We start from the raw sequence: 27,114 nt of genomic DNA on the forward strand, positions 1-27,114 counted from the left end.
GGTCGGGATATCACGGGACTCCAACAGCGTGTCGGGGACAAAACCGTGGCCTAGAAGCTCAACGAATCCGCCATTCCTCCGTAATAATCAAGGAACCACGGACTCCACCCATTCCCAATGGGCAGGGATTCTCTCCACAACCACGTTCTAGTGCCATGATCATCATAATGGGCTTGTGAATGTAAATACTATTTCTATGGAAGAGGTGTTATAAATTACAATACAATAAAGTAAATTAAAAAAAAAAAGAAAGTGTGAAACTTTATTCCTGACAACGAAATCTAACATACAGATGTTAGGTTTCGCCGTTCAATTTAAGCACAGGCACTCGACGTTTTAAATATATATAATAATAAAAAAAAAAATTGTCCTCCTGTAAACAAAATATTCACGCCGCCATCTTGGATTTCTTCTTAACCAGCTGCATCGCTTGTAATTTTTGGCGAAAAGTTCTCTGTAACATGATAATTACACCCCTACCGTCTAGCAGCAACTCTGTCAAGGTTTTATCTTTCGCATCGTCACCATGAACTTGAATCAAAGTTCATTTATCGGCTATAATCAACATCATCTACTACTTCTCAAATGCGAAAATCGTTAAACATTGGACGGAAGTTGACATCGTTTCGGAATTGCCCTTTTTATTTTCATTAGTCGATAAAAGCAAAAATAGTACACAGTATTCTATTATTAGCAGTGCATTTGGAATGGAAAATATGTTTTAGCGGGGAAATGGATCTTGAAGAATACTCTATTTTACAACGTTCAACATGATAACTTTACTTTTTCATGCATACATTTAATAATTCAAAATGAGTTGAAAGTAAGACTAGTGTCATACGTAAATGAAAAGCTAAAATTCATGACGTAATTAAATTCACACGTACGTGTATACGTAGGCATACTCTCAAACGTTCACAGTGACATCCAAATATCCTGCCCCTGCTTATCGGTAAATTTTCAGTGTTGTCACAATTGTTGACAAAACGTATTGGGTTGGAGGCCAGAGTCGAAACAAAGGGGGGGGGGGGAGTATCATATCAGCAATTCCAATGTTGTTTTCCGATATATTTACTAAACTCTTCCGTGCCAGCCTGTCCCAATACGCAATTTCCAAGTTGCCCAATAGTTCTTTCCCTTAGTGGAACTCTTACGCACAATGAGACGCAAAACATACTCTCGTTCACAGGCGGTGGGTACAAATGCTTATCGCTTAACGATTATCAGACATCATGCAACCACCCAAACTGCAGGGACATACAATATTAGTAAGTTTATTAGTATATGATAATAAAATAGCTCAAACAAAAATCGATAAACACCATTTTTCTTTGATTAAAATATTACTCGTGCAGAAGAGGAAATAAATAATTTCATATTTAATTTCATGGCCGAATTCAATCAAATATTATTCATGATATGGTCAATTTAATGTATACCAACGGCTGATATAAACAAAATTTACACTTTCATTCGTGTTACTCGTATTTACATAGCTAGTCTATAGTATATTTATACATCTTGTACCCACCAAGCGTTCAACAAAACACTGAACGTACCTCTATCACAGAAGAACTGATGTTGCGTATTGTGCCCGACGTACTTTTATTGTTTGCAGGGTAGCATACATGGTTTTTTTTTTTTTTTTTCGTTTTGTTGATTTCCTCTAATTTTCTCGCGCTACTTTACATCGGTTCTTATAATTGTCAGTGTGGTCACAAATTGTTTGAACATTGATGCAATGATAGCCTTTTCTGTTATCCATGTTCTCGGATGGTCCTTGGATCCTGACAGCGTTCCGTCTATAGATTAGATTGGCTACAGCCTATCCATCGTGGAAAACCAGCTACTTTGTAAAAAAAAAAAAAAAAAAAGAAAAAAAAAAAGTCTTTCCGCGTGTTGTCAAGATCCTCGCCAGACGGCCATTTAATATAATGAGGTGCAATAGTCCCCAGCGCCCGTGAAACCCTTTGCACTACATGTACTTGGTAACGATTGATTTGTCCACCTCAACCGTATTACAAAGAACTTCAATAAAACTTCTGCATGATAACATGCACGTAACATCATTTTTAAAGGGGTGGGGTGGGGGTGAGGGTTGAATTGTCTAGATTTCTTCACTAGCCGCAAAATTCAATTTCTTCACTTTGCAACCCCCGTTTTAACACGGTCTTCAAAATCCTAAATGTGGGTGGGTGATTTGGAGAATTCATATGCTTTAAACCGCTTATAAAATGGTCCCCATATCAATTCATAACTATTGAAAATCAGAAACAGTGCGTGTGTGTATGTTGGGGGGTGAGGGGGAGGGGGGGGGGGTCACTCAATAAATCCCCATACATGCATTTTTATTTGCGTAAAAGAATAACAAATAAAAATCATTGTTACCCCCCCCCCTCCATTTCTAAATGCCAGGCTAGCATAAAACCACAAGACAATTAATATCTGAATTCAAAAGAAAATTTAAAATACTATTTTTTTGTCTTGTTCCCCTCCCTTCCACACCATTCGATGATCACCTCGTTTTGAAAATACAAATAATTAGCCTATATATTCAAAGTATGGAATTTTCACATCTGAATTCATAAATTAGAAATATTTTCATTTTTAAATCATAGTGTAATATACAAATGTAAATTTCTTAATGTTTTTACTTCTAAAAGCATAAAATAATATATCTCAGCAATTGTAATTGCAAAATATTAAAAGTTTCAGGTTTTAGGTCAGGTTACTGCCCTATATCCTAATATGGAAGTTCAACATATATGCATATCTTTAGGGGTTCTTGTATGCGTATACATGTATATTTTTTAATTTGAATTGATGTGTGCATTTTCCATACGTAACATATATAGTCGCCCTCTTATTCAATGTATTGTTAGATCCGCCTCGTCTTGCGTATTATGACACACGAAATGACGTCACTTCTCGACGATACAGAAATTCATATCTTTTGTTTGGAATATTAGACAATACTCTCTTTGTCTTTACATGCGGTTCTGTGGACAGTGCGTGTGACGTATCAGTTGTATGCCCAATAATGGGTTCAACCATGTCCACAATTTTGCCTATTGACTCTTTACGGAAAAGGTATCTTCTTTTTTATATCATTCAAATTTCCTCGTCAGACACATTTTGGGTTAAAAATCGCTCGCGAAAGACTCAATCGTTTCATCGCCTGTCCAACCAATATGTTAGCCGCTATATTTAATAACCACTTAATGTAACCCCAAACCTACATAAAAGTTGATGAATTTAAATTGTGGAATCGTACATTAAAACAATAATCAATGGTACAAAGGAAATCATAGACGGATCCAGGAATTGTAAGGGGGGGGGGGGGTCTAGCACTTAATCTTTTAGCTACTTTCCACAATCTCCACCACCCCACCCCACCCCCACCCCCTTTACACCTTTTTATTGTGTACATAACATCTTAGGGGGATCTTGAGACAGTTTATACCAGAAAATGCTGTGTTGATTTACTACTTGTTCCCCAAGTTCTACTCATTGTTATCGATATGGTTGGATCTGATTTTAAATATTAATATTAATAATAAAAAAAAAAACCTGATTTAAAGGTTACTTCCAATAGGCCAGAAGTTTAGGGACCGCCTAGGCCCCCCGAAACTCTGCGGTAAATGGTGCAAAATCCTGCATTCTGAGCATTTCCTGGCACTTCTTTTTCACTTTTAAATTGTCTGCTTCTGAAACAAAACTTTTATGTATATACTTTTAAAGAATTTTTAAGTGATACTTGTATCTGACGAAAATATCGTAAATATATATCAGTGCTGCGTCTTCTTTATTGTAGAATTAAATGAAATAGGGCCTACTGGTGTTGATAAACTTGAATGATGTAATTACACACCTTTCATATCATTTTGACTCAAAGTCTCTCTAAAATTAAATGATATTTTGGTCCGCAGGGGGTGGGGTGGGGTGGAGGTGGGGGGGGGGGGGGGTTCCGAACTCCCTGTACCTCCTCTGGATCCGCCCTTGGAACTTATTGTCACATTTAATATTTTGAATTTAATGAGGCTTAATATCACATTAAATATTGGTACAACCGGGTCCAGGTATAAAGGTAACCGACACAATCACACGAATCTGATTTGCAATATAAAATGTACATGGTTTTCTTCCTACCTTGTCAGTATAAAATTCGGCGGGTTTTTTGTTCGAGAGTGAAGGATAAATAATGCTCATTCGTTTTATGAAAAAAGTAAATATTTAAGAAAATGTATCTTTACAATATAAAAGTGTGTCTGAATGGATACTGATATTTGTTCTGAATACATACCGTCTATATTGAAGTCATCTTTAATTCTATATTTAGAATATATAGTATATTGCTACATTATATATTGCGAATCTAAACTGATGATTATGCTAAAACATGAATACACATTGCTATCAGAATTAATCAACATAAAACCTGCATATTAAAAACATTCTCACAGATTTGAGAAAATGGATCCGTCGACAGACGTTGATCAATTATGGACATCTTTGGGGAGATTTGGGAAGTTTCAAATGAGTCAACTGATGATCATTTGGATTACGTACATCGCGGCGGGTTTTCAGCTTTTAAATGTTGTCTTTATAGGTAAGTCAAGCGTCAATGATTGCTAATATTTTAATGGACTTTGACATAGACTCCGGGGCGTTCTATTACACCAACTGAATGGTTGTGTACTACCCTGATAATGCTCCATTCTGAATCCAAAACGTTCGCTTCCCATATCTAAGAATACAACTCCTCCGTCAAAGCGACCCGTTCCCACAAGAACGCAATCCGTTCACACATCAACGCAATCTGTTCCCACATGAACGCGATCCATTCCCAGTTTAAAGCGATCCGTTCCCATATTAAAGTGATCCGTTTCCATATTAAAGCGATCAATCCGTTCCGATATTAAAACGATCCGTTCCCACATTAAAACGAAAGAGTTGTTCATTTCATTCGAAACTATAGCTAGAATAGATGCTTTCCTGTCATTATCCATACTTGTATGGTGAAAATGAAAATCATTTTCGATTTAGAATGATATGGCAGTGTAATGGGCGCCAAATTTTAGTAATAACCAGGCTGAACACAGACCCTAGAGAACCTCGGATAACTTTTCATGCATGGATCCAAGATTTTTTCCAGGGGCAAAATTTTAGCAAGGAAAAAGCCCAACTATCTTGAAATGAGTATCTGAGCATTATGAACCAGTGATCATTAAAACACTCCAAAAAGGGCGGGGTTTGAAATTCATACCCACGGAAATACTTATATATCATGATCAGTCATCCATAATTACATTGATGAACACCATAATTGTTAAACAAACATATGCAGTTTATAATTCTGGTTTTTAACTCGACATATAGATATGCATGTATCGACAAAGATTTATTGATTAAAGCTGTATGACCCGGTGTTCATGTATTATTTTCGTACATAATTACTTTAAAGCAGATTAATTACTTTATAAAGTTATTAACTTTCCCTTAATTACATGCTTGAAAACATCTGCATGTAAAAGAAAACAGTGCGAATATTATTTAGAAAGTAAATATAGTGGCTACATATATAAATCATCCCATAATAGACGTCTATAAATAGACCCACGCGCGTCAGGGGAATCCCAACATGATGTATTAACTCATACGCAACTGTCTAGTTTTAAGGCTGAAAGAGCGTAAAACAACGAATTACTAAGAGGTATTTGATATTTTTATTTCTATTAAACTTATGGTACGGCACTGTTATAACAAAATACACAGATAAGACCACCGATGATCTGAAAGTTTGAACTGGTCACGTGACTGTCACCTGAAATGGCAGAGTGACGCGGTTATTTGTAAACATCGATTTAAAATCAAATTATTTGAGTTAAAACAGGTGAAATAATTTATGATATGTTGTACAGTCTCATAACTACATACGTGCGATGATTTAATAGCGTTTTTACGAGATGGAAAAAAATATTGTAATTCGGACCATACAGCTTTAACAATATTCATTTTCCTTCATTTGTCGAGCTTTAAAGGGGAAGACAACCCCCCCAAAAAATACACAATAAATGATAGGATTAATTATATGATAAAAATTTGTCATATTATTCTGTTGATATACGGCCTAAATAAGCTTCAGTACTAATTTGAAAATGTTAAAAATTGAAATTCTCGCCATCTACATGTATAGAGGCTGCCATGATGTGGAACTTTTTGTATTCAAGATGACAAAAATAAATAATTTTGACGTCACACCGTCTGTTCCGGTTTTGATGAGATTCTAAGATTATCAACAGTGGCGGATGACGGCGCCCCCCCCCCCCTAAAATTTTCAAATTCAAGGTAAATATTGGTATCTTGTTTAGAAAAATGTACTAAACGATAAAAGAAGCAATAATTTCTTCCGCTCCCGGAGAAATAAAGGACAAAATCTTTATTGGGAGAACTTAATTTTTCCCCTAAAAAACCTTAAAATTTGCGTCATTTTACTATTAATTTAGCTATATTAAAAATGATAGAAAATAGTACAAATGAGTTAAATAGAAGACTTATTTCAAGCACTAGAAAATCTGTAAAATCCAGGAGCTTCAGGGGACTAAGCCCCTTGGGCCCCACCAGGGCTTCACCCTGGACCCACTGGGGGCCTCAAGGCGGCCCCCAGACCCCCTGCCTCATACAGCGGCGCCCCCGTAATCATAATTCCTGGATCCGCCCCTGATCAAAGATGTGTATCTGGTAGATTTTACAAATATTGAGGTTGATGCCTTCCTCTCAAGCTGTAAATTGCACTTATGCGAAGGGGAGATGTGAAAAAAGGTTGTTTTTTTAAATTCCTGACCCAGCCAAGTCATCTGAAAGGAAAAGACTATGTAAACTGAGGATCCATCATTTGCGTAATGACAAGTTGAGGTTCGGGACATTTGTATGAAAGGTGAAGATAACGAACAGTGAAGAAACGTGTACCGTCTGCCTGGTCTGCGACTCGACTGAACGTCTTCTTTTCTCAATTTCTTGCGAAAAAACGGGCTCAAATCTATACGGCTCCAAACTTACCTGTTCGTGACCTGTCTTGTTTATAATGCTGCTGATGAAATAAACCGGAACCGACGGTGTGACGTCATAAATTAAACTTGAATGGTCCCTCTCTTAGCGGCGGGTAATTTAAAATATATGATAGATTGATATTGATTTAATCGTTAAGAAAGAATTTTTGTTGTTAAAGACTGCATGTCATTTACGATATCAGCAAGTAATACTTTATTCATAAAAGCAACAATATGGTTAGGGTTGCCTTTCCCTTTAATTATAATGTCTTTATAATTAAAAGACATTAGAGGTTGGTATTTAGCAAAAACGTACCAATGTGTCATTACTTCAGGAATCACTGTCGAGTTCACTGTGAGGTGACTAACTAGAATGGAAAACGAAACAATTATGCATAAATCATCACATTTCCCCACTGTAGTTCCCGTGGGGATCCGGGTTAGAATAGATCCCCAGTACCTCTTTGCTTGTCGTAAGAAGCAACTAAATGGGGCGATCCTTCGGATGAGACCGCAAGCACGATAAAGATCCTTCCCTGTTCAATGGCCATAAGCGCCGATCATAGGCCTAAATTTTGCAGCCCATGGTGACGTCTCCATATGAGTGAAATATTGAATCAATCAATCCATTGTAGTCAATTATCCCACATACCCAAGAAACTAGAAGTTGATTCCTTATATTTGTATCTACAATAAAAATGAAACATAAAATCGACATATAATAGAAATTCAACAACATGACATTCCATGTTAATATTCCCACAGTACCCAATGATCTTTCATTTTACATGAACTGAGATATAAGGGGTGGGGAAATTACCATATGGGAGTTTCAAAGGATTGTCACGAAGAAAACATTTCAAACTGTAAATGTTCTGTTATGAGGGTCTATGCCATCTCCAAAATTTATACATGGGGAAACAGGAGAAGAAATACACGTCCCTCACAAATTTAATTTAAAGAATGAGTAAATTGATGAAATTTTCAGTATTTAAATGATGTTTTCTTTCTTGCACCAATATCTATTTTTTTTATAAGGTTTTAGACCATCGAATAAATGTGCACCAGTAGAAAATGTATCAACACTTTCCACGTCAGTCCCAGATGGCGCAAACTTGTTCGTCACCTACGATAAATGTAGCCTAAATCTTTATCAAAACCTCACCAATGGATCGTTGTTCCTAGAGGAGATAGATTGTCCAAATGGATATTCATATTCCATGGCAGAGGATGCCACATTTGTCACGGAGGTATATTTTACATACTCTCACGCCTTTACTGTAGAATATCATTGCAGTTCTAGAGATGCATGTACGTCAACTTTAAAACATCTTTTAGTTTGACCTCGTTTGTGGTAGAAGTGGATTAACAGAGCTAACCCAGACAATGACCATGGCTGGTCAAGGGATCGGAGCCATGCTTGTATCATCTCTAGCAGACAGATTTGGGCGCAAAACAGTTCACATTTGCAGTCATCTGGCTGTGTACATGTTGGGTTTCGGTATAGCTTTTGCTCCGAATTATACTGTTTTACTAATCCTGCGATTTATAATTGGTGCCGTCCAGCAGGTAAGTGGTATCACAAATGCTACTATTCAGGGTCAGTTCAACAAAAGAGAAATAGATAAAATTTAACACAGCATGAGTGGGAGTTTTTAATTAGTACAGTGCTCTATTCAGTACTTTCAATTAAGTCAAATATTAAGTAATAATTGTTTGTATCTTAGTAAAAAGTGGAGGGTATGTGCTACATTTCTCATTGTGTTGCATTGCGCTACATTTTTCATTGTGTTGCATTGCGCTACATTTATCATTGTGTTGCATTGCATACACGGTCTGCGTGTAGCATATTTGAAAAGTTCGATCTTGCTGCAATCGGTATACAACAGCGAAACTCCTCAGAAAAGTTAATGACTTTAACCTCCCTTCATGTTAATGAGCAAATACAAATATCTTTTCAAAATCGGGAATTGTGCTCTAAAACATTGATCGTTAATGATTTTTATGTGTTAGGAAATTAATAAAGATGTTTTAGGGTAAATTGTCAATATTTCAAATTTCAGTTTTAAAATTTTAATTTGTTGTTTTCATTGGGGAATTTACGTTTTCCCCATATTGAAGGAGTATTTCAATGAGCTGTTTATGGAATCGATCCTTCACTATATAGTTGACCATGAGTGTATACTACATGTATTTAGGCCACTGATGAAATATGTTGCGTTTCCGCTAACCCGACCGACCCTAGATTATAACCCCGACCCTAGAAATTTTTCTCGATTTTTTTTAAAGAAAAAAACCCCCCGTAATTTTCGGTTCTTGGTTTTCTTTAAGTAACATTGAGATGTACAAAATTGCATGGTATTGTGACGTGCGTTTAAACAACATTGATATGTTTGTAACTAACAGCATGGTATGATTGTTGACCTAGTACCTCCATCAGCGAATGTGTGCCTCACAGAAAGGTGATTTGACAAATTGAAGTTAACAGACAGCCGAGAGACTTTGCCAAGTGCCATGTTTCCATAGAAGACTTTCTTAAAATTGCCAATTACTATGGTGTTTTAGACAGTGGCTATTTATAGCCACTGTCTTATGCTATCGATTTGATTGATTGATGTTTTCAACAATTTGTTCAGTTATCTGGTGGCGCCCATTTTTTATTGGTGGAAGAGAGAACCCAGATACAATGTACCTGGGAAGAGACCACCGACCTTCCGAAAGTAAACTGGGAAGTTTTCTCACTTACCGGTGTGAGCGGGATTCGAACTCGCGCCGACCAGAAGTGAGAGGCCGTGTGATTTTGAGCGCGATGCTCTAACCACTCGGCCACGGAGGCCCCCTGCTATCGCATTGAACAGTGGGCGTTACTGTATATACATGTGGACACTAGTTTTACATGGAGGTTATGATGCAGATATTATATAGTGTACTTGAATGTCCAGTCTGTCAAATTTGTATGCACATCCATGGTTTCTGCTGCAGTTCTAACTGAAAACACTATGAAGAAGGCCACACATAATTAAAGCAGTGAACGCGTCCGAGTTGTTGATAGCTGGTGAGAGCGGAGAGTACATATATGGGGAACAAAATTTGCAGACTATTTTTAAAATAAACAATTTATGTCCGGTTAAAAAAAATAGCTGAAAGAGAGTTGGATCCCATTAGGATAAGTGGGGTCTGACAAGACTGTCTTTCTACCCTTGCTCCATTTAGATTGTAATTTGTATAAGTACATTAAAAAATGTATTAAACTTAAATTATGTTAATGATTTTGATACTTTGGTGATGATTTAAATTTTTTTCAAAACCATCACATTATTTTCCTGTCAAACATATCCAATAGTAGTATTGCTATGACAACCAATTTCAATATAGAAACAATATATCTGGTACTTGTATAGCATAGTGTCATAAAGGAGTTAACTTTTGTGTTTTATGTTATATGTTTTATTGAAAAATGTTGTTTCTTATAAAACATCTAGACATAATCCTCAGCCAATAACTGGTGAAATATGATGATTGAATGTTTACTTGTAGTCCAAAACTTTATTTTGTAAGTATAAAATTCAAAAGAACATTGATGGTTATAGAAATAATAGGTCATAATTGATTAATAGGTGTAAGGTAAACTTAAAGAGTTTACAATATTTTCGAATACTCAGAAAAAATACAAAATTATTTCCTACTTACCTACCCTACTCTTTTCTAGAATGTTAGCGGAAATTCAACAATTTTTATGCCCCGAGATCGAAGAGGGTGGGGGTATTTTTGTCCTGTCTGTCATTCTGTAATTCTGTCTGAAACTTTGACCTTGCTAATAACTTTTGAACAGCAAGTGCTAGAGCTTTGATATTACACATGAGTATTCCTTGTGACAAGACCTTTCCGTGGGTACCAAAATATGTGACCTTGACCTAGGAGTTTGACCTACTTTTTAAAAACTTTAACCTTGCAAATAACTTTTGAACAGTAAGTGATAGCGCTTTGATATTTCACATGAGTATTCCTTGTGATAAGACCTTTCCATTGGTACTAAATCTTTTGACCTTGGCATTTGACCTCCTTTAAAAAAATGACATTGGTCATAACTTCTAATGGTAAATATCAGAGCTTTCATAGTGCACACGAGTATTTCTTGTGACAAGATCTTTCTACTGGTACCAAGGTATTTGTCCTTGTGACCTTGGCCATCTTTGGAATTGGCCATTATCGGGGGCATTTGTGTTTCACAAACACATCTTGTTGTCTTTGGCCTTATGCAAGTGAAAAATATGGTTCAAAAATCAATATTCCTTTTCCAAACAAAATCTGAAGTTCTAAGCCTCCTGCGTCTAATATTTTCGATTTTGTTTTAACTCGTATGCAGGGCCTTGGTATGGCGGGTGCAGTGATGGCATTAGAGTGGGTGCCCACCAATAGCCGCTATGTTGTCGAGGTAGTAGGACTGCTCTTCTGGTCCACAGGGATCTGTTTGATTGCGTTCATTAGCTATCTGCTGCAGGATTTTTCCTGGAGATATCTACAGATAGCATTCACGCTGTTGTCGTCATACTCTCTGATTCAATACTGGTACGTCATATGAAAATTTACCATATAAATCATTAACATTCGTGATTTGTTTCCTATCCGACACAACGTCGGGTTTTAACATTTATCAATAACCAACATTTATTTATATACAACATTTATCGATAACCAATATCTATTTATAAACAACATTTACCTTTGACCAATATATACTTATAATATCTACAATTGTGATCGTTATTTGAACTCAGTCAAACTCCCAGTAACACATGTTAAACGAATATCAATTGTGAAAGGTTTTCAAACCAGTCGTGGTGGCATACCGCGTAAAGCGATTGCGAATTAACGACCGGAAGTTCCAAGGTTCAATTCTCAATCCCAGCGCCACATCAAACCTAAGACGTTTAAGTAGTGACTGTTTCTTCGCCAAACACCTGGCATTGGAAGTGAAAACCACGCATGTTTTTGGAATATATCTTTTTATAACGGTATTCTCGTGTCAGTGTAGGCGTTGGTATGATCCCATTTCTGTTGCGGCCTTCAGCGCCATGCATCGATCAGAAGTATATATTCACCTTAAGCTTGTGGTGTCTCTATATGAGTGACAAATTCTCTAATGGGACGTAAAACAAACTCCATTCCAACAAAAGAAACGATCGCTATCATTAATATTCCCTTGCAACAAAATTGTACGTGGATACATCATTATCAAAACATATTTATTCATATGAAAAAGTGAAAATAACGAATAGTAATCATCAACCTCATAATTCCTATCAAAAATACAAAATTACGAGTAGGGTAAACACGGACCCCTGACCTGGGTACGCCAAAGGTAGGATCGGGTGTATAGGAGTAAGCATCCCCTGTTGAACGATCACATCTGCCGTTAGCCTAAGTCTTCATCAAGTAAACGGAGTTATCCGAAGTTAAAAACGGCCTAACTATTGGTATGAAACACGTCGGACAACATTCAACCTAATGACAAGATATATCAAATTAGATCGTTATCATTACCATAGATTATGTTAAATGCTGACTTTTGACAAATGAAGCTTTTGAAATTACTGCAACATCAACTTCTTTGTCAGCAGCTTGTGTACGATTTCAAAATTGATCATACACAGAGCATGCTCTTACGTATCAAATTACGTATATGTGATAATGGAAGTATTGCTGCAAAACTATGGGAAGTTGATGATGGAGAAGCTGAAGTCATTCCGTTTTTCATAGAGTTAATTTGTTAGTTTGCCGTTCACATCAGTTCTATGTTCTATAAAATATCAAAGTATGAAGCGGGTATGAATGACTCTGTGAGGTCTTTAATTTCGAGTTCACTGGGATACATTGAATTCACATATGAATGAAAATGAGCATTGTTAACAGATAAAACGTACATATGTAGTCGTAGTGCAGGGGTTCCAACATTCGTTTAAAGTCAGCATTTCGCAAATTCTATGGTCGTCATAACAATCTAGTTTGCAAATACAACCTATCATTGAGTCAAATGCTGTCTGACGTGTTTCATACCGATTGTTGGGTCGTTCTTGGCACACTGATTTTGACTACGGATAACTCCGTTTACCTGATCAAGATAGAGGACTCACGGCGGGTGTTACCGGTCAACAGGAGATGCTTACTCCTCCTAGGCACCTGATCCCACCTCTGGTATATCCAGGGATCCGTGTTTGCCCAACTGTCTATTTTGTATTGCTTATAAGAGTTCTGAGATTGATCACTGATCGTTATTTTCACCTTTCATACTTAAGTTTGATTATCAAACATTCTGATGTTTTCCGTAGATTTTCTTACGTTTCTAACGTATTTCAGTACCAGTTCTGTCCACGTCATGGCAATTGCCAGAGGAATCAATGCAGTAATAAAGCAGTTTGATACCAATCACGTGAATTAACAAGTATTTGTTTGAACAGGATACAAGAGGAATCAGTCAGGTGGCTGCTGATGAATGGAAAAACAAAGGAAGCAGAGAGAATAGTAAGAAGGGCTGCAAAGTGGAATAACATGAAATACGAAGACATCATAGAAAAGGCGACTCGCAAATCTTCAGAAGCTGAGGGGATGTTGAATGGAGAAACCCAGAAAGACGGCACGATAGAGATGGAGAAAAACGACCAAGAAACAAAAATGACAATGGAGACAAGAGTCTCCTGTGAAAACGACCAGACAGCAAAACCACAAACCAAGGACTTTGTTGTTGAACATTATTCCATTCTTACCATTTTAAAAACTAGAAGACTCCTTGTGAATTCAATGATTCTTTGGTTCTCCTGGTAAGTACATGTGTTTTATAGTACATGCAGTGTTTTATAGTACATGCAGTGTTTTAGAGTACAGGTAGTGTTTTAGAGTACAGGTAGTGTTCTAGAGTACAGGTAGTGTTTTAGAGTACATGTAGTGTTTTAGAGTACAGGTAGTGTTTTAGAGTACCGGTAGTGTTCTAGAGTACAGGTAGTGTTTTAGAGTACAGGTACTGTTTTAGAGTACAGGTACTGTTTTAGAGTACAGGTAGTGTTTTAGAGTACAGGTACTGTTTTAGAGTACAGGTAGTGTTTTAGAGTACAGGTAGTATTTTAGAGTACCGGTAGTATTCTAGAGTACAGGTAGTGTTTTAGAGTACATGTAGTGTTTTAGAGTACCGGTAGTGTTCTAGAGTACAGGTAATGTTTTAGAGTACATGTAGTGTTTTAGAGTACAGGTAGTGTTTTAGAGTACATGTAGTGTTTTAGAGTACCGGTAGTGTTCTAGAGTACAGGTAGTGTTTTAGAGTACATGTAGTGTTTTAGAGTACAGGTAGTGTTCTAGAGTACAGGTAGTGTTTTAGAGTACATGTAGTGTTTTAGAGTACAGGTAGTGTTCTAGAGTACAGGTAGTGTTTTAGAGTACCGGTAGTGTTCTAGAGTACAGGTAGTGTTTTAGAGTACATGTAGTGTTTTATAGTACAGGTACTGTTTTAGAGTACAGGTAGTGTTCTAAAGTATAGGTAGTGTTTTAGAGAACAGGTAGTGTATTATAGTACAGGTACTGTTCTAGAGTACAGGTAGTGTTTTAGAGTACAGGTAGTGTTTTAGAGTACAGGTAGTGTTCTAGAGTACAGGTAGTGTTTTATAGTACCGGTAGTGTTTAATAGTACAGGTAGTGTTTTAGAGTACAGGTATCGTTTTAGAGTACAGGTATCGTTTTATAGTACAAGTAGTGTCTTTTCTTGCTTTTTATATCTGTAAGCATTGGTATTTGCTGTGATAAGTTTTGGGGAAAATATTTGGTAAGAACCCATGCAAGAGAGTGAATATCCCTTGAATTGACTAATTATCAGATACACACAATTAACAGAGGAGGCACAGCTAACAATCATTGAAAAAATTCCTGACGCCCCTACCCTTATGAAAACACTAATTGTTCTGTATTTCTCAGGATTGTCATTACATTAACCTACTACGCTCTGACCTTAACATCCACGACTTTGGCGGGAAATAAATACCTGAACTTTTTCCTCAGTGGAGCAGTGGAATATATATCTTGCTTTGTCGAAGTATTCATGTTACAAAGGTGAGTACTGCAGAACGTTGAAGAGTGTCTTCTTTTTTCTAATGGTATAGAGGTAGTAATAATATTCACTTACCTGGTCAATATTCCATCAGGATTGGGAGACGCCCGATTATTGTGGTGCTCCACGTTATTACAGGCGCCGCACTGGTTGCTGCCACTTTGCTCAGTCATTTTTCAAGTAAGAATATTATTCATTTTTAAAAGCAGGTATCCTGAAATGAAACCCAGTGCACAAACACGTCCTATTTTTTCACATTACAGTAAATGTATGCAGTGTAATTCAAATCCCGGACTGCTAGAATATCATTGCCTTTTAAAAGGATATTGGAGTTTTTGCCTGGTTGGATGTTTTATTTATTGCATATTGTGTATTTTCATATATTTCCGGTTGATTTGTTGTCATTTATACTTAATAAATTACCTATTTTATCTTTTAAACTAGTTGGTTTTATTTGTAGGTAGCAGACAAACATAAAGTATATTGAAGAAGAATTTCTAGAACAATCATTCTGACAAGTCTATATCAATATAAACGCCGCATGGTGCTCGACTAATTTCTCACACCGGTAAAATCCAAACAAAATGAATCAATTGTAAATATATGTAAAAGTATTTCTTAAATGCGCGATTTTTCTCATTTTCCCTTATTCTTTACCCCTGATTAAGAATTTTGTGTAATTTGTTGAAATAAGCAATTGGTTACAAAGGAACTATTTGATGTTGCTAGCTGAGGCTACTTTCTTAGGTGTGCTCAGGCTATTAACACACAGGATAAAACACTTCCGACTGCGTTGTTTGGTACAATTTAGGAAACTGATTTTAAATGATTTTTCCTCTATACAGTGAAAATAATTACCGGTGTGATCCCTACACGCGAACACTTCAATGTCACGCTTGTTTTTCTATTTTATTGCCAAATACTACATGTACTTCCGAAAAAGATATCAAACAACCACACAATCGGATAATTTCGGATTTCGATATTGTACTGAACCGTACGGAGTTGATATAAGCTTTATATGTACGAAAGCCTATTACTATCATATAAAAAAAAATCACCTTCCACTATCTCGTAATCACGGGATTTTTTCTCGTAATTACGAGTTAATGGAATGTGAATTTATTTTAACATGATACTAATTGGCTTTCGTAATTATGAATAAAGCATTCCGGGAAAATTTGAATTAAAACTCTGTGTTTCATACTTGGTATTGTATATTACAGACGGTAACACATCCATGACAACAGCATCGGTTGTGTTTTCCTTGACCGGAAAAATGGCAATAACTGCTGCCTTCAGTGTCATCTTCCTGTTCACTCCGGAACTGTATCCCACAAACCTCAGGTACGACAAGACTTACCTGTAAAATATACGTCGCTTTTTAAATTGTTGCAGTTTTTTTTTCCTTTTGTGTTGCCATATTAAAGTGATATCACCAATTGGAATAGATATCACCTATCTGAATATACTCAGCTTTTGATTACATGGCGGTAATTTTAAAACAGCTCATCAATAAACATGTTTATAACTATTTTCATTCGCTTCGTAACTGGGAGGTCGTGAGTTCGAGCCCCGTTAGCGCCATGATCGCGTCAACCCTAAGACGTTGAAATAGGTAGTGATTATTCCTTCGCCAAACGCTAGGCATTTAGAAGTGAAAATCACTAATCTTTCAATTCAATTCAATTTATTCTCATATTGGACAAAACAACATAGAAAAGATATACAATGTCCGTGCATGCATATACACAATGTTAAACAAAGAATTCAGTTGATGCAATGCATGAAAGAGTGTACAGTTTATAATTTTTAACCTGGAAGGGTAACTCTCTCGAGAATTATATTTATGAATTTGGAAAGATTACTCATAACTGATAACCTTTTACATGAAAACAAGTTAAAGAATTTTATAACATTTGGTCTGTTTGTGTATTTAGAAAGTAAATAAAATTTTCTACTATCGCTAAGAGCTGAACAAGTCATGATATAGTGAAACTCATCCCCAACCTCATTTTCACATAAATTACAAATTCTCTGGTTTCTGGGCACACCAATCTGCCTGTCTCAATAGGCAACCTGTGATTACTTATTCTAAACTTTGCTAATATAAGAATAATATTTCTTGGAACATTGGCTTCTAGATAACTTCTCGACGTAAAAATACTATTTGTAAATAAATTATAAAGTACACCTTTTCCTGATGTATTACATTCAGAAACCCATTTCTGTTGAAATTGATCATTCAGAGTTTGTTGAATAACACTAATCAGCCATTTTTCATTTCGGATATGACCTTAAAAACGGAGGTCCCGTGTCACGGCAGGTGTTGGCACGATAAAGAACCCTCACTGCTACGGCCCTTCACGAGCGCTAAGCATAGGTCACCTACTGGTGGCGTCTCAGTATGAGTGAAACATTCTCAACATGACGTAAAACAATCAACTATTTTCAACCGCAGGTGCTTGGGTTCAGGACCCTCCCCCCCCCCCCCCCTCCGAATAAGCTACATGAGTTGATTTAATTATTTTTCTGTTGAAAATATTTCTAATACACGTCAACAACGTCGTGCATACAGATCTGTTATAACAACCAGTGAGGGTATTTTTTTTAAAAGGGCTTATTTTGAATTATTTTGGACTTTAGGGGTATGCACGACGTTGTTGACATGTATTAGAAATATTTTCAACAAAAAAATAATTAAAATCAACTGATGCAGCTTATTTGGAAGCGGGGGGGGGGGATCCTGAACCCAAGCACCTGTGACAAAATTAAGCGATTTAATGACCTTAAGTTAGCCTTTGAAGACCGTGCGTTCATTAAACAGTCAGTGTGCAGAAATGTGTATGACAAGTTGGTTGATCGTCATAAGATATGTGTTCAGTCAAGTTACATAACGTTATCTTGACGTTGCGATATTTGTTTGAGTGCTCCCGTAGCACAGGGCTGCCTTCAAGATCGTAGCAGCTAGGCTAGATATCTAGGTATATTGAACGCATTGTATTAATTAACGCTTGTTATCCCTACGTAGGGCTAGCCTAGCACGCCGTTCAAGATCGTAGCGCTACCAAGCTCTACGTAGCCGCTACGATCTTGAACCAGCCCTGTTATTCCAATTTTTCAACGTATGGTGAGACTGATAAATGTTGTAACCTCGAAAATTGGCACATGAATAAAACATTTGTGTAATTTAAATGGTATGATTTGTGATTTTAGCATCATTTTAAAAGACTGAAATCAACAATGTTTCAATAATTCCTGAACAAACCTCGTACACATGCCATTGTATATAAACCGTCTAAAATAATGATGTTTGAATAAGTACAGCTATTGTTAGATATCTGACGTTATTTGACAATTCCTTCCTTAAAATCAGGGGCGGATCCAGGAATTGCAGTTACGGGGGGCGGGGGGGGGGCGCCACTTTATGAGGCGAGGTCCTGGTGGGAAGCTCCTGGATTTTACAGTCGAAATATGTCTCCTATTCTGTAATTTATACTACTTTCTATCATTTTTTATATGGTGAAATTAGTAAAATGACGCAAATTTTAAGGGTTTTGGGGAAAAATTGGGTTTTTCCAATAAAATAATTCAAGAAATCAAAAGATTTTGTCATTTATTTCTCCGGGAGTAGAAGAAATTATTTCTTCTTTTATCGTTTAGTACATTTTTCTAAACAAGATACCACGATTTACCTTCAATTTGAAAATTTTAGGGGGGGGGGGGGCACCGGCTGAGCCCCCCCCCCCTCCCCCCCTTAAATCCGCCACTGAAAATGTCATTGTTGTGAAAGGTTTAAACAATAGATGGAAAAAATAATTTTAATCATACCTTTTACAGGAGTGTCGGGATTGGGTTTTCCTCAGCAATGGCGCGGATAGGCAGCATGTTGGCACCCTTTGCTGGTTTGCTTGTAAGTAGGAAAGTGCCCTTTAACTATTCAATGTATACATATATCTCGTGCATCTAACATTCCAAAAACAAATTTTCATCTTTGCAGGCATTGTATAATCCATGGGCGCCGGGAACAATTTCTGCCATTCTCTGTTTTGTTGTGGCAGTAATCGTTTTATATCTACCGGAAACACGTGGGGTTGAACTTCCCACGAATCTGGATGCGCTGAATGCGTGGTACAAAGCAAATGCGGGTGCAAAAAGATTCCCTCGGAGAAAGCAGGAGAAACTGATAAAATAAAGAACTGTGTTAAACTGTCATTGTAGTGTACGGTGGATGGGGTTTCCCTTCCTGTAGAAGACTAGCGAAGATGTATAGAAGATAGCCCAAGAGAGTTTCGTGTATCGCTGTATTCAAGAGTGGATAAGTCATTGCATGCAGTCAGTGACAAATTGCCATATATATATATATATATACTTTATATATATATTATTTTTATAAGTTTCAGTTTGATTGCAAATTACAGAAAATATACAACAGCATACTGAGTTATTTATCTATGTACATATCTATCTATCTATCTACACTATCTATCTACATGTAAATCTCTCTCTCTCTCTCTCTCTCTCTCTCTCTCTCTCGTGTCCCCGTCCACCCTCCGTTAACATTGGAGAAAATCCACAGATTTTTGAGAAATGAGACATGGTTTTTGTAAGTCATGTTATGGGATATGTAAGTCAACACTTTTGCCACTCAGCATAGTAGAGAAATAATGTGCATGCTAATAGACACGTAAATATTGTACATACATGTATATTATGTCACATGTGTACATATATTACATCTAAATAAACCACTACCAAATAAACTTATCGTAGAGATACATTGCTACAGAAATAAAATAAATGATAATATCCAGAAAATCTATCAGAATATTTAGAATGGATTTAATCTTTGTTATGTTTTGTAATGGATTTCAATATAGAGATGCCGATAAAGGAAAATGTTTCAGCAATAATAACACCCAATTAAACTGTTTTACCAATTTCTATAGAATGTAATCTTAGTATTCCATGCCCACAATAAATAACTCGTTAAACTTTGATTTAACGTTTAAAACGAAGATTTCGGTCGCTGTATAAGGCCGACTTCAGTCCATGATAGGTTTTCTCATGCATTCTATTGAATGAAGCACATATACAGGCAATATAATATACTATGTAACACAAAAATCTATCAAATGTCTCCTTTTCATTTCTGTCATAACGACCCTGCCTCCTGAACCTGGAACCTTGTTATAAATAAACTGCGCTGCCACTATGACACAGCTGGGAGTGGCGATCTACTGTAGGTCCCTCCAGGAAGTGAAAACTACAGTTGTCACTGTGACACTGAGGGTACTTTAAGGAAGCGAAAACTGCAGTTGTCGCTGTGATGCTGATAGCGACATTCTAAGACTCTGCTATATAGCGATATTCTAAAACTCTGCTATACAGCGACATTCTAAGACTTTCTGCTATATAGCAATATTTTAAAACTTTCTGCTATACAGCGACATTCTAAGACTTTCTGCTATATAGCGATATTCTAAGACTTTCTGCTATATAGCGACATTCTAAGACTTTCTGCTATATACCGACATTCTAAGACTTTCTGCGACATTCTTAGACTCCTGCTACATGTATATATATCGCGACATTTTAAGACTCCTGCTACATAGCGACTTTTGTTATAGATCTAGAGGTGCAGGTGTATTCTCAGACCGCTGTTAGAGATATTCTGTAACTTCTGCTATATATAGTGGCATTCTAAGATTTTGGCTATAAACCGACATTTTTCATGGTTTTTGCTATATATACAGTATACATGTATAGCGACATTCTAACACTTCTTCTTGAGACTTTTAGGATTTCTTCTACTGAGAATTTCAAGGACTTCTGCTCTATGGCCGATATTCAGACTCTTGCCATTGCATAAGATATTCTGAAAATTCTATAATCAGGGGCAGATCCAGGAATTGCGGTTACGAGGGGCGCAACTTTATGAGGCAGGGGGTCTGGGGGCCGCCTTTAGGCCCCCAGTGGGTCCAGGGCGAAGCTCCTGGATTTTACAGATTTTATAGGGCTTGAAATATATCTCCTATTTAGTCATTTGTACTCTTTTATATCATGTTTTATAAGGTTTTTGGAAAAAATTAAGTTATCCCATCAAAGTAATTCAAGAAATCAAAAGATTTTGTCATTTATTTCTCCGGTAGTGGAAGAAATTATTGCTTCTTATATCGTTTAATACATTTTTCTAAACAAGATATAGTGTACCACGCCCCCCCCCCTCCCCCCCCCCCCCCCCCTAAATACGCCACTAATAATGTACAGCGGCAATCTGGGACCAATTTACTGAACAACTAAATGCGGTTGTAAAATCAGATAAAGGGCTGGAGAGATGATCTATAACTATAGCACGTCATTTCACAAAGAGTGAACGAAGCATGATTTCACATTTGATGAATCTATAGGTCCAGTAACCTTACACTATTCATAGTCTCGTCATCATAAAGTCGTAAACTACCTTAACCATCCAGTGAACTACGTATGCTACAATATTTATATGGCATCAGGCATAGAAAGAAAAAAAATTCCTCAGGGGCTGAATTGGATCTCCATAATTTATAATTCAAACGAATCTCAGACAATGCAGGCAAACAATTTGGTAAATCAAGAACCTATGCACTATTCAAAACAAGATTCTGTAGAGAAAAATATTTTCCAGTAATTCGTAAACCTCATGTTGTGCAATGTTTCACAAATTTCAGAATCAGTTCTTAATCTTTGGCTATTGAAACTGGACGTTACACACAAACACATGTAAATGAGAGAATTATGTACTGTCTGCAAGTCTGACTGTGTAGAAGATGAATTCCATTTTGTATTTGACTGCATGTATAGCATACCAAATGCAACACTTAAGAAAACCATTCATAGAGTCCATGAACATTTTGTGCAAGAATTTTATATACCTGTGTAATAGACAAAAATTTATCTGGCTTATGAGTAACGAATGTAACAATATTGAAAATTTTGCCAATTACATATATAGCTGTTCATTACTAAGAAAAGTTGATTTATCATGAACTTGTAAATTTCATTTTTCATCTATCTTTTGTAATCACTCTTTTATGATTTATGTATATGAACTTTGTATTCTTTGTATGCCCTCTGGGCCCAAAATTGGGAATAAATCATTTACTTACTTACAGTATAACGCGCAACAACACAATGCGATTCGAACGTCAACCCCCCCCCCCTCGCCCCCCCCCCCCCCCTAAAAAAAACCCACCCTAGAACCGCCCCCCCCCCTCCAAAAGGCAACAGAAAGCAAAATTGGTCAAGCCATTATTGCGATTGTTGGTTGGTAAGAGATTCCTTCACTTCTTTAAGTTTCAATTAAAGTGCCTTTTATTTTAATTTTTTTTTTTTTAATGAAACCTTAATACTAGATCTACATGTATATTTGTTCTTGAGATTTCTTTTAAATAAGAACAGTTTTTACAGGTTGATCGAAAAATTAAAAGCGGTAACAAAATATTTAGTTAGGCCTTCATTTCAAAAGTATGCTGTATAGATTGTACGAATGTGTTGGGATACAAATTGATAATCAATATTGACATCATTGTACATGCGCAGACATTGCGTCGTGGCAGCATGGCCGAAGAGAAAGTAGAAGAGAAACTGCGGAAAATGAATGTGTCAGATTCTAAAAAGGCATGACAATTTTCGTCTTCACAATCCATTCTAAAAATGCTTTCAAAGTCAGTTCTCTTGCGTATTTCAAGGAAACTGGGACCAAGGTTTCTGGCTAGCGCCAGCGGGGTGTGTTTTTTATCGACCTGATTTCATCACCAATCGTGCGTTACATGTAAATTCAGACTCTAACCTGTTTAAGGTTGCGCTATGTTACATCATCAGATAAATTCCCATATAAATCATGAGTATAATGATCTTTCATGTTTAAACCTCATATTTTGTCTAATCGTAGGGCTCAAAGAAAATGGAGAAAGAGGCTAAAGTGAAATTGAAGGATGTAAGTATATTTTCAAGGGACTGAAATGGAGGATATTTTATTTTTATTAGCCTTTAGTTTTAAGATGTAAGCTTTTGCACATGGATTCTGGATTCACTCTTATGCTCAACTTTGCTTAGATGTATACATGTATGTAGATGTGGCCGAGTGGTTAGAGCAACACGCTCTTAATCACACGGCCTCTCACCTCTGGTCGGTGCAGGTTCAAATCACGCTCACGCCGGTAAGTGAGAAATTTTCCCAGTTTACTTTCAGGAGGTCGGTGGTCTCTTCCCAGTTACATTGTATCTGGGTTCTCTCTTCCACCAATAAAAACTGGACGCCACTATATAACTGAAAAATTGTTGAATGTGGTGAAAAACATCAAAGCAATCAAACAATCATTCAGTTTAAAATTAGAAGACACATGATGCAGTTTGTAATGCCATTTAATGATTTAATCAGATTATAATAGCCATTAGGGCAAGTGCGACGGAGTGCAAAATGAGTGATATTCGTCTTTAAAAGCAGTGCTCTTACTTTGAAGTCACTAAAAGGCGACTTCAGAATATTTCTGGTCACCTTTTCAACATTTCCAGTGCTCAATACAAGGATTGGTGTTGAAGTCATCCAGAAGAAGACCTTCATCGCTAATCCAAAATAAAGCTTCTATGTACAGATGTAGGTCCTGATATCATCACTTATAAATGTGGTTAACATCACTTAATGTCCATACAAACTTTGTCCTGCTGATTGGAATCCTCTAAAGTATCATTTCTAAATGCAATAAATGCTAAGTTTTGGGTATATCCCATGGGATATAGTATATGTGTATATTCTGCTGTATTTGTAAGATGTATAGTTTTTTATTCAGCAATATCTACCTCAATCCAGAGAAGAACTTGTCCATGAACTCATTTTTAGCTATGACTAATTCAGGCCCAAACATGAATTATTACACTTTTATGCTTAAAGGGACTGGTTCACGATTTTTTAACAAAATATTTTTTCATTTTTGATGTTGGATATTAAAAGTATAACTCATTTAATGTTGACAACAAAAATTTTGACCTTCTGAATGCAAGAATAAAGGCTATATTTTAGCCTTAAATATGTGTTATGTAAACAAAGACTCGAGTCTTTTTATGTAAACAAACGAACAAGTGAAATATTAATTTCGTAATATAAAGCATCTTAATTTTGCATAGTCGCACATTTCAACTTTTAGATGACACATTTTACCCGAAGAATGCTTGAAATGTGAAAGTTATAATAAACTTAGATCGATATCCATTTCTTTTGAAAATTTCGTAAACAATAACATACCGCAATCTTTGTTTACAAAACAAACAATGAACTCTTTAAAATGAGCTTTTGTGATAATGTATGACCTTAATTTTTATGTGAAATTTTTTTAACATATTAGGCAGTAGATTTTGATCATTAAAAGTGAAAAATATAATTTTGGGGAAAATCGTGAATCAGTCCCTTTAATAAATGTGCACCTGATTGTGGCAAAATCTGACAATTTTTCAGTTACAAACTTGTGTAGGTTGATGAGGCTGACATATTCCATAAAACAATTTTCCTCACCTATACATATACTAACTATGAACATTTTTAGTCATTTATTATTGGAACTCTTTCTTCCTTTTGCATTTGTAATTGACGCGCGCAGGCTTGTTTTTCTCATAAGTCGGACATTCCGATTTGTTGTCACCATCTTGAGATTCTTTCTTTATATTGATCTTAGATGGAATTTTAAAACCAATCTTCTCCAACTTTTGTTTCTACTCCATTTTGGTTCAAATATTACCTCAGCCTTGATCTTCATCATGGATTAGAAGATCTCCAGACCAAATTCTTTCAGTCATAGAAATTTTAATTACTTTTATTTTCTAATTCAAAGGTAAAATTTCAGATCTCAATTGCAACCATTTATCTTGCAACTTGGAGCATTGTTCAGTTAAATTAGATATATCAGTTCATCAAAAATGGCTTTGAGGTCCAGGAATCCACACATGCAAATATTAATAGTGATAATCAAATTTTGTACCTTTAGGTTTGAGCAACAAGACTAACCTTGTTTCTATTAGTTTAAATAGATAGTTGATAAGTAGGGCTGCAACATGTACCCAAAATAACCGAAAACCGCGGGTCATGTTCGGGTCGGGTTTGGTTCCATTTTTTCGTATTACGGTTCGGGTTTTGGTTTTTAAAATATAATCATTCTTAGAAATCCGTTTAAACGAAATGTCGCCAAAATCCTCAAAGGTGGTGGTATTTTGATCAATTGTTAAATGATGGCATTGTGGACAAAACTGTTAATAATGACAGTATATGTAAGATATGACAGATGCATTTGAAATACGCCACAGGATCAACATTGTCAATGACAAAACATTGAAAGCATGGATGGAAACGAGTAGAAGTGACGATGCTGTTTCTGTATTAGATGTAGAGTCTAAACCTCAGTCCACGTCCCCGAGTAATTATTGTGACAAAATACAATAAAGATTTTTGATTTTGCCTGTATTTTATATTATTAAAATAGTTATATAGACCCGAACCGAAATACTCTAACCCGAAGTAAAAAATTTAGAACCGACCTGAAATTTTTTGGAACCATGACAGCCCTATTGATAAGACCTGGTTGTTATGTATGTATTAATTTTTCTTTATAGAACAATGTTTTTGGGGGGTTGTTTTTATCCCAATATTTATATTTTGTCCACCCTTTAGACTGATTCTGAGAGTACAGAGAATTTTGGTACATAGGCACAGGGGGAGAGCAAGATTTACTGGATGTAGGTGTATTTGAGCTTGAATTTCCTCTGTTCACATGTTGGTCATTAGAGCTATAATAATAATAATAATAAGACCTTTATTTAACCAGGATTACATATTTAGCGATAACGCTAGTTTTCAATATGGTCCTGCATATAACATACATACAGACAGATATTAGTAAAATAAACACAGATTAAAAGAAGTAGAATACATATAAACTTAAGAAATAATTATGAATGTAAGATAAATAGAATACAAATAGAGCTGCAAATTCTCATTGGGTCATCTTCATGATGATTGTTGAAATGTAATGAAGTGCATGTAGCTACCGAAATTAGTGAGGGCTGTTTTTGTGGTCAATGAAAAATATTTTGAGTAGTTCTTAAAGTGTCTTGTATCGTGGATAAACAACACAACAATAGACACAGAAATGGTGATGTTTTCCATCTTTTGAATTCTGATTCCACTTTAATCTCAATTTCCATGTCTGGGGATTGAATTAAAAATCTGTGAGACTTGCAGACACTCCACAAAACTTAACAATGATGTCCCCGGGGGGGGCGGGGGGGGGGGGGGGGGGTATGTTTTAATATTGTTGTGGTACATAGTCCTCTTGTCTGCGAAATGATTGATTAAACTATCACAATAGATATCATTAATGAACATTTATTTTCAGCTTGTACCATCCCCAGAATTTATAGCCCACAGAGAGAAATTGTGGCAGGAACTTAAAGCAGATTATGAAAAGTTTGTGGCAAACCAGTCACCTGATCCAATCAAAGTGACCCTCCCTGATGGCAAAGAGGTGGAAGGACTGGCCTGGAGAACCACCCCTTATGAAGTGGCAAAGGGAATCAGGTAATTATCACCAGTCAGCCATGAGTTTATAGGCCCTGCTCCTGCATTAAGTAGTACACATGTTTCTAGATTAGAGCTCTTTTACATAGGTGTATTGAGTGCTACTTGGAATGTAAAAATGAGACAGAATGTAATTACAGTCAGTGAAGATAATTTAAAAAAAAGAAAAGTGGATTCTGATTCAAGATGTGAATGTAAGAAATAATATGTGTACGGTGTGACCGTTGAACCGAGCGAAGACCCATAACGTCTTACAATACGACTTGAAGCAATTCATTTAACGCGGTTGATGTAAACAGTGCATTGTGACGTCATCATTAACTGCGATTGTTTTTCTTTCAAATCAAGCAATAATCCACAACAAAATATAC

At 36.3% G+C, this 27,114-nt stretch overlaps 2 protein-coding genes across 2 annotated transcripts in view; both read left to right on the forward strand.

The window, feature by feature from the left end:
• Nucleotides 1-4,429: 4,429 nt before the first annotated feature.
• On the forward strand, nt 4,430-19,571 carry LOC125651991 (organic cation transporter protein-like). The gene is made up of 10 exons (XM_048880862.2): nt 4,430-4,609; nt 8,088-8,299; nt 8,388-8,618; nt 11,416-11,618; nt 13,508-13,867; nt 15,009-15,143; nt 15,236-15,321; nt 16,368-16,488; nt 18,982-19,054; nt 19,142-19,571. The coding sequence occupies exons 1-10, from the start codon at nt 4,474-4,476 to the stop codon at nt 19,334-19,336; spliced, it is 1,752 nt and encodes a 583-aa protein (XP_048736819.2). The 5' UTR covers nt 4,430-4,473; the 3' UTR covers nt 19,337-19,571.
• A 3,141-nt stretch (nt 19,572-22,712) lies between these two features.
• LOC125651990 (threonine--tRNA ligase 1, cytoplasmic-like) overlaps nt 22,713-27,114 on the forward strand; it is a 48,809-nt gene continuing 44,407 nt past the window's right edge. The window contains exons 1-3 of the mRNA XM_056166034.1: nt 22,713-22,905; nt 23,072-23,116; nt 26,562-26,743. Of these exons, the coding sequence (XP_056022009.1) occupies nt 22,834-22,905; nt 23,072-23,116; nt 26,562-26,743 (299 nt within the window). The 5' untranslated portion in view covers nt 22,713-22,833. The remainder of the gene's footprint in view (nt 22,906-23,071; nt 23,117-26,561; nt 26,744-27,114) is intronic.

Source organism: Ostrea edulis, chromosome 5 (assembly GCF_947568905.1).
Source record: "Ostrea edulis chromosome 5, xbOstEdul1.1, whole genome shotgun sequence".
Taxonomy (NCBI): domain Eukaryota; kingdom Metazoa; phylum Mollusca; class Bivalvia; order Ostreida; family Ostreidae; genus Ostrea; species Ostrea edulis.

What these genes read in the sequence shown, in the direction of transcription:
- LOC125651991 (XM_048880862.2), top strand. Translation starts at nt 4,474, where the DNA reads ATGGATCCGTCGACAGACGTTGATCAATTATGGACATCTTTGGGGAGA. An exon ending in TAATTGGTGCCGTCCAGCAG is followed by an intron (nt 8,619 to 11,415) that starts GTAAGTGGTATC and finishes ACTCGTATGCAG; the next exon opens with GGCCTTGGTATGGCGGGTGC. An exon ending in TTTGCTCAGTCATTTTTCAA is followed by an intron (nt 15,322 to 16,367) that starts GTAAGAATATTA and finishes TGTATATTACAG; the next exon opens with ACGGTAACACATCCATGACA.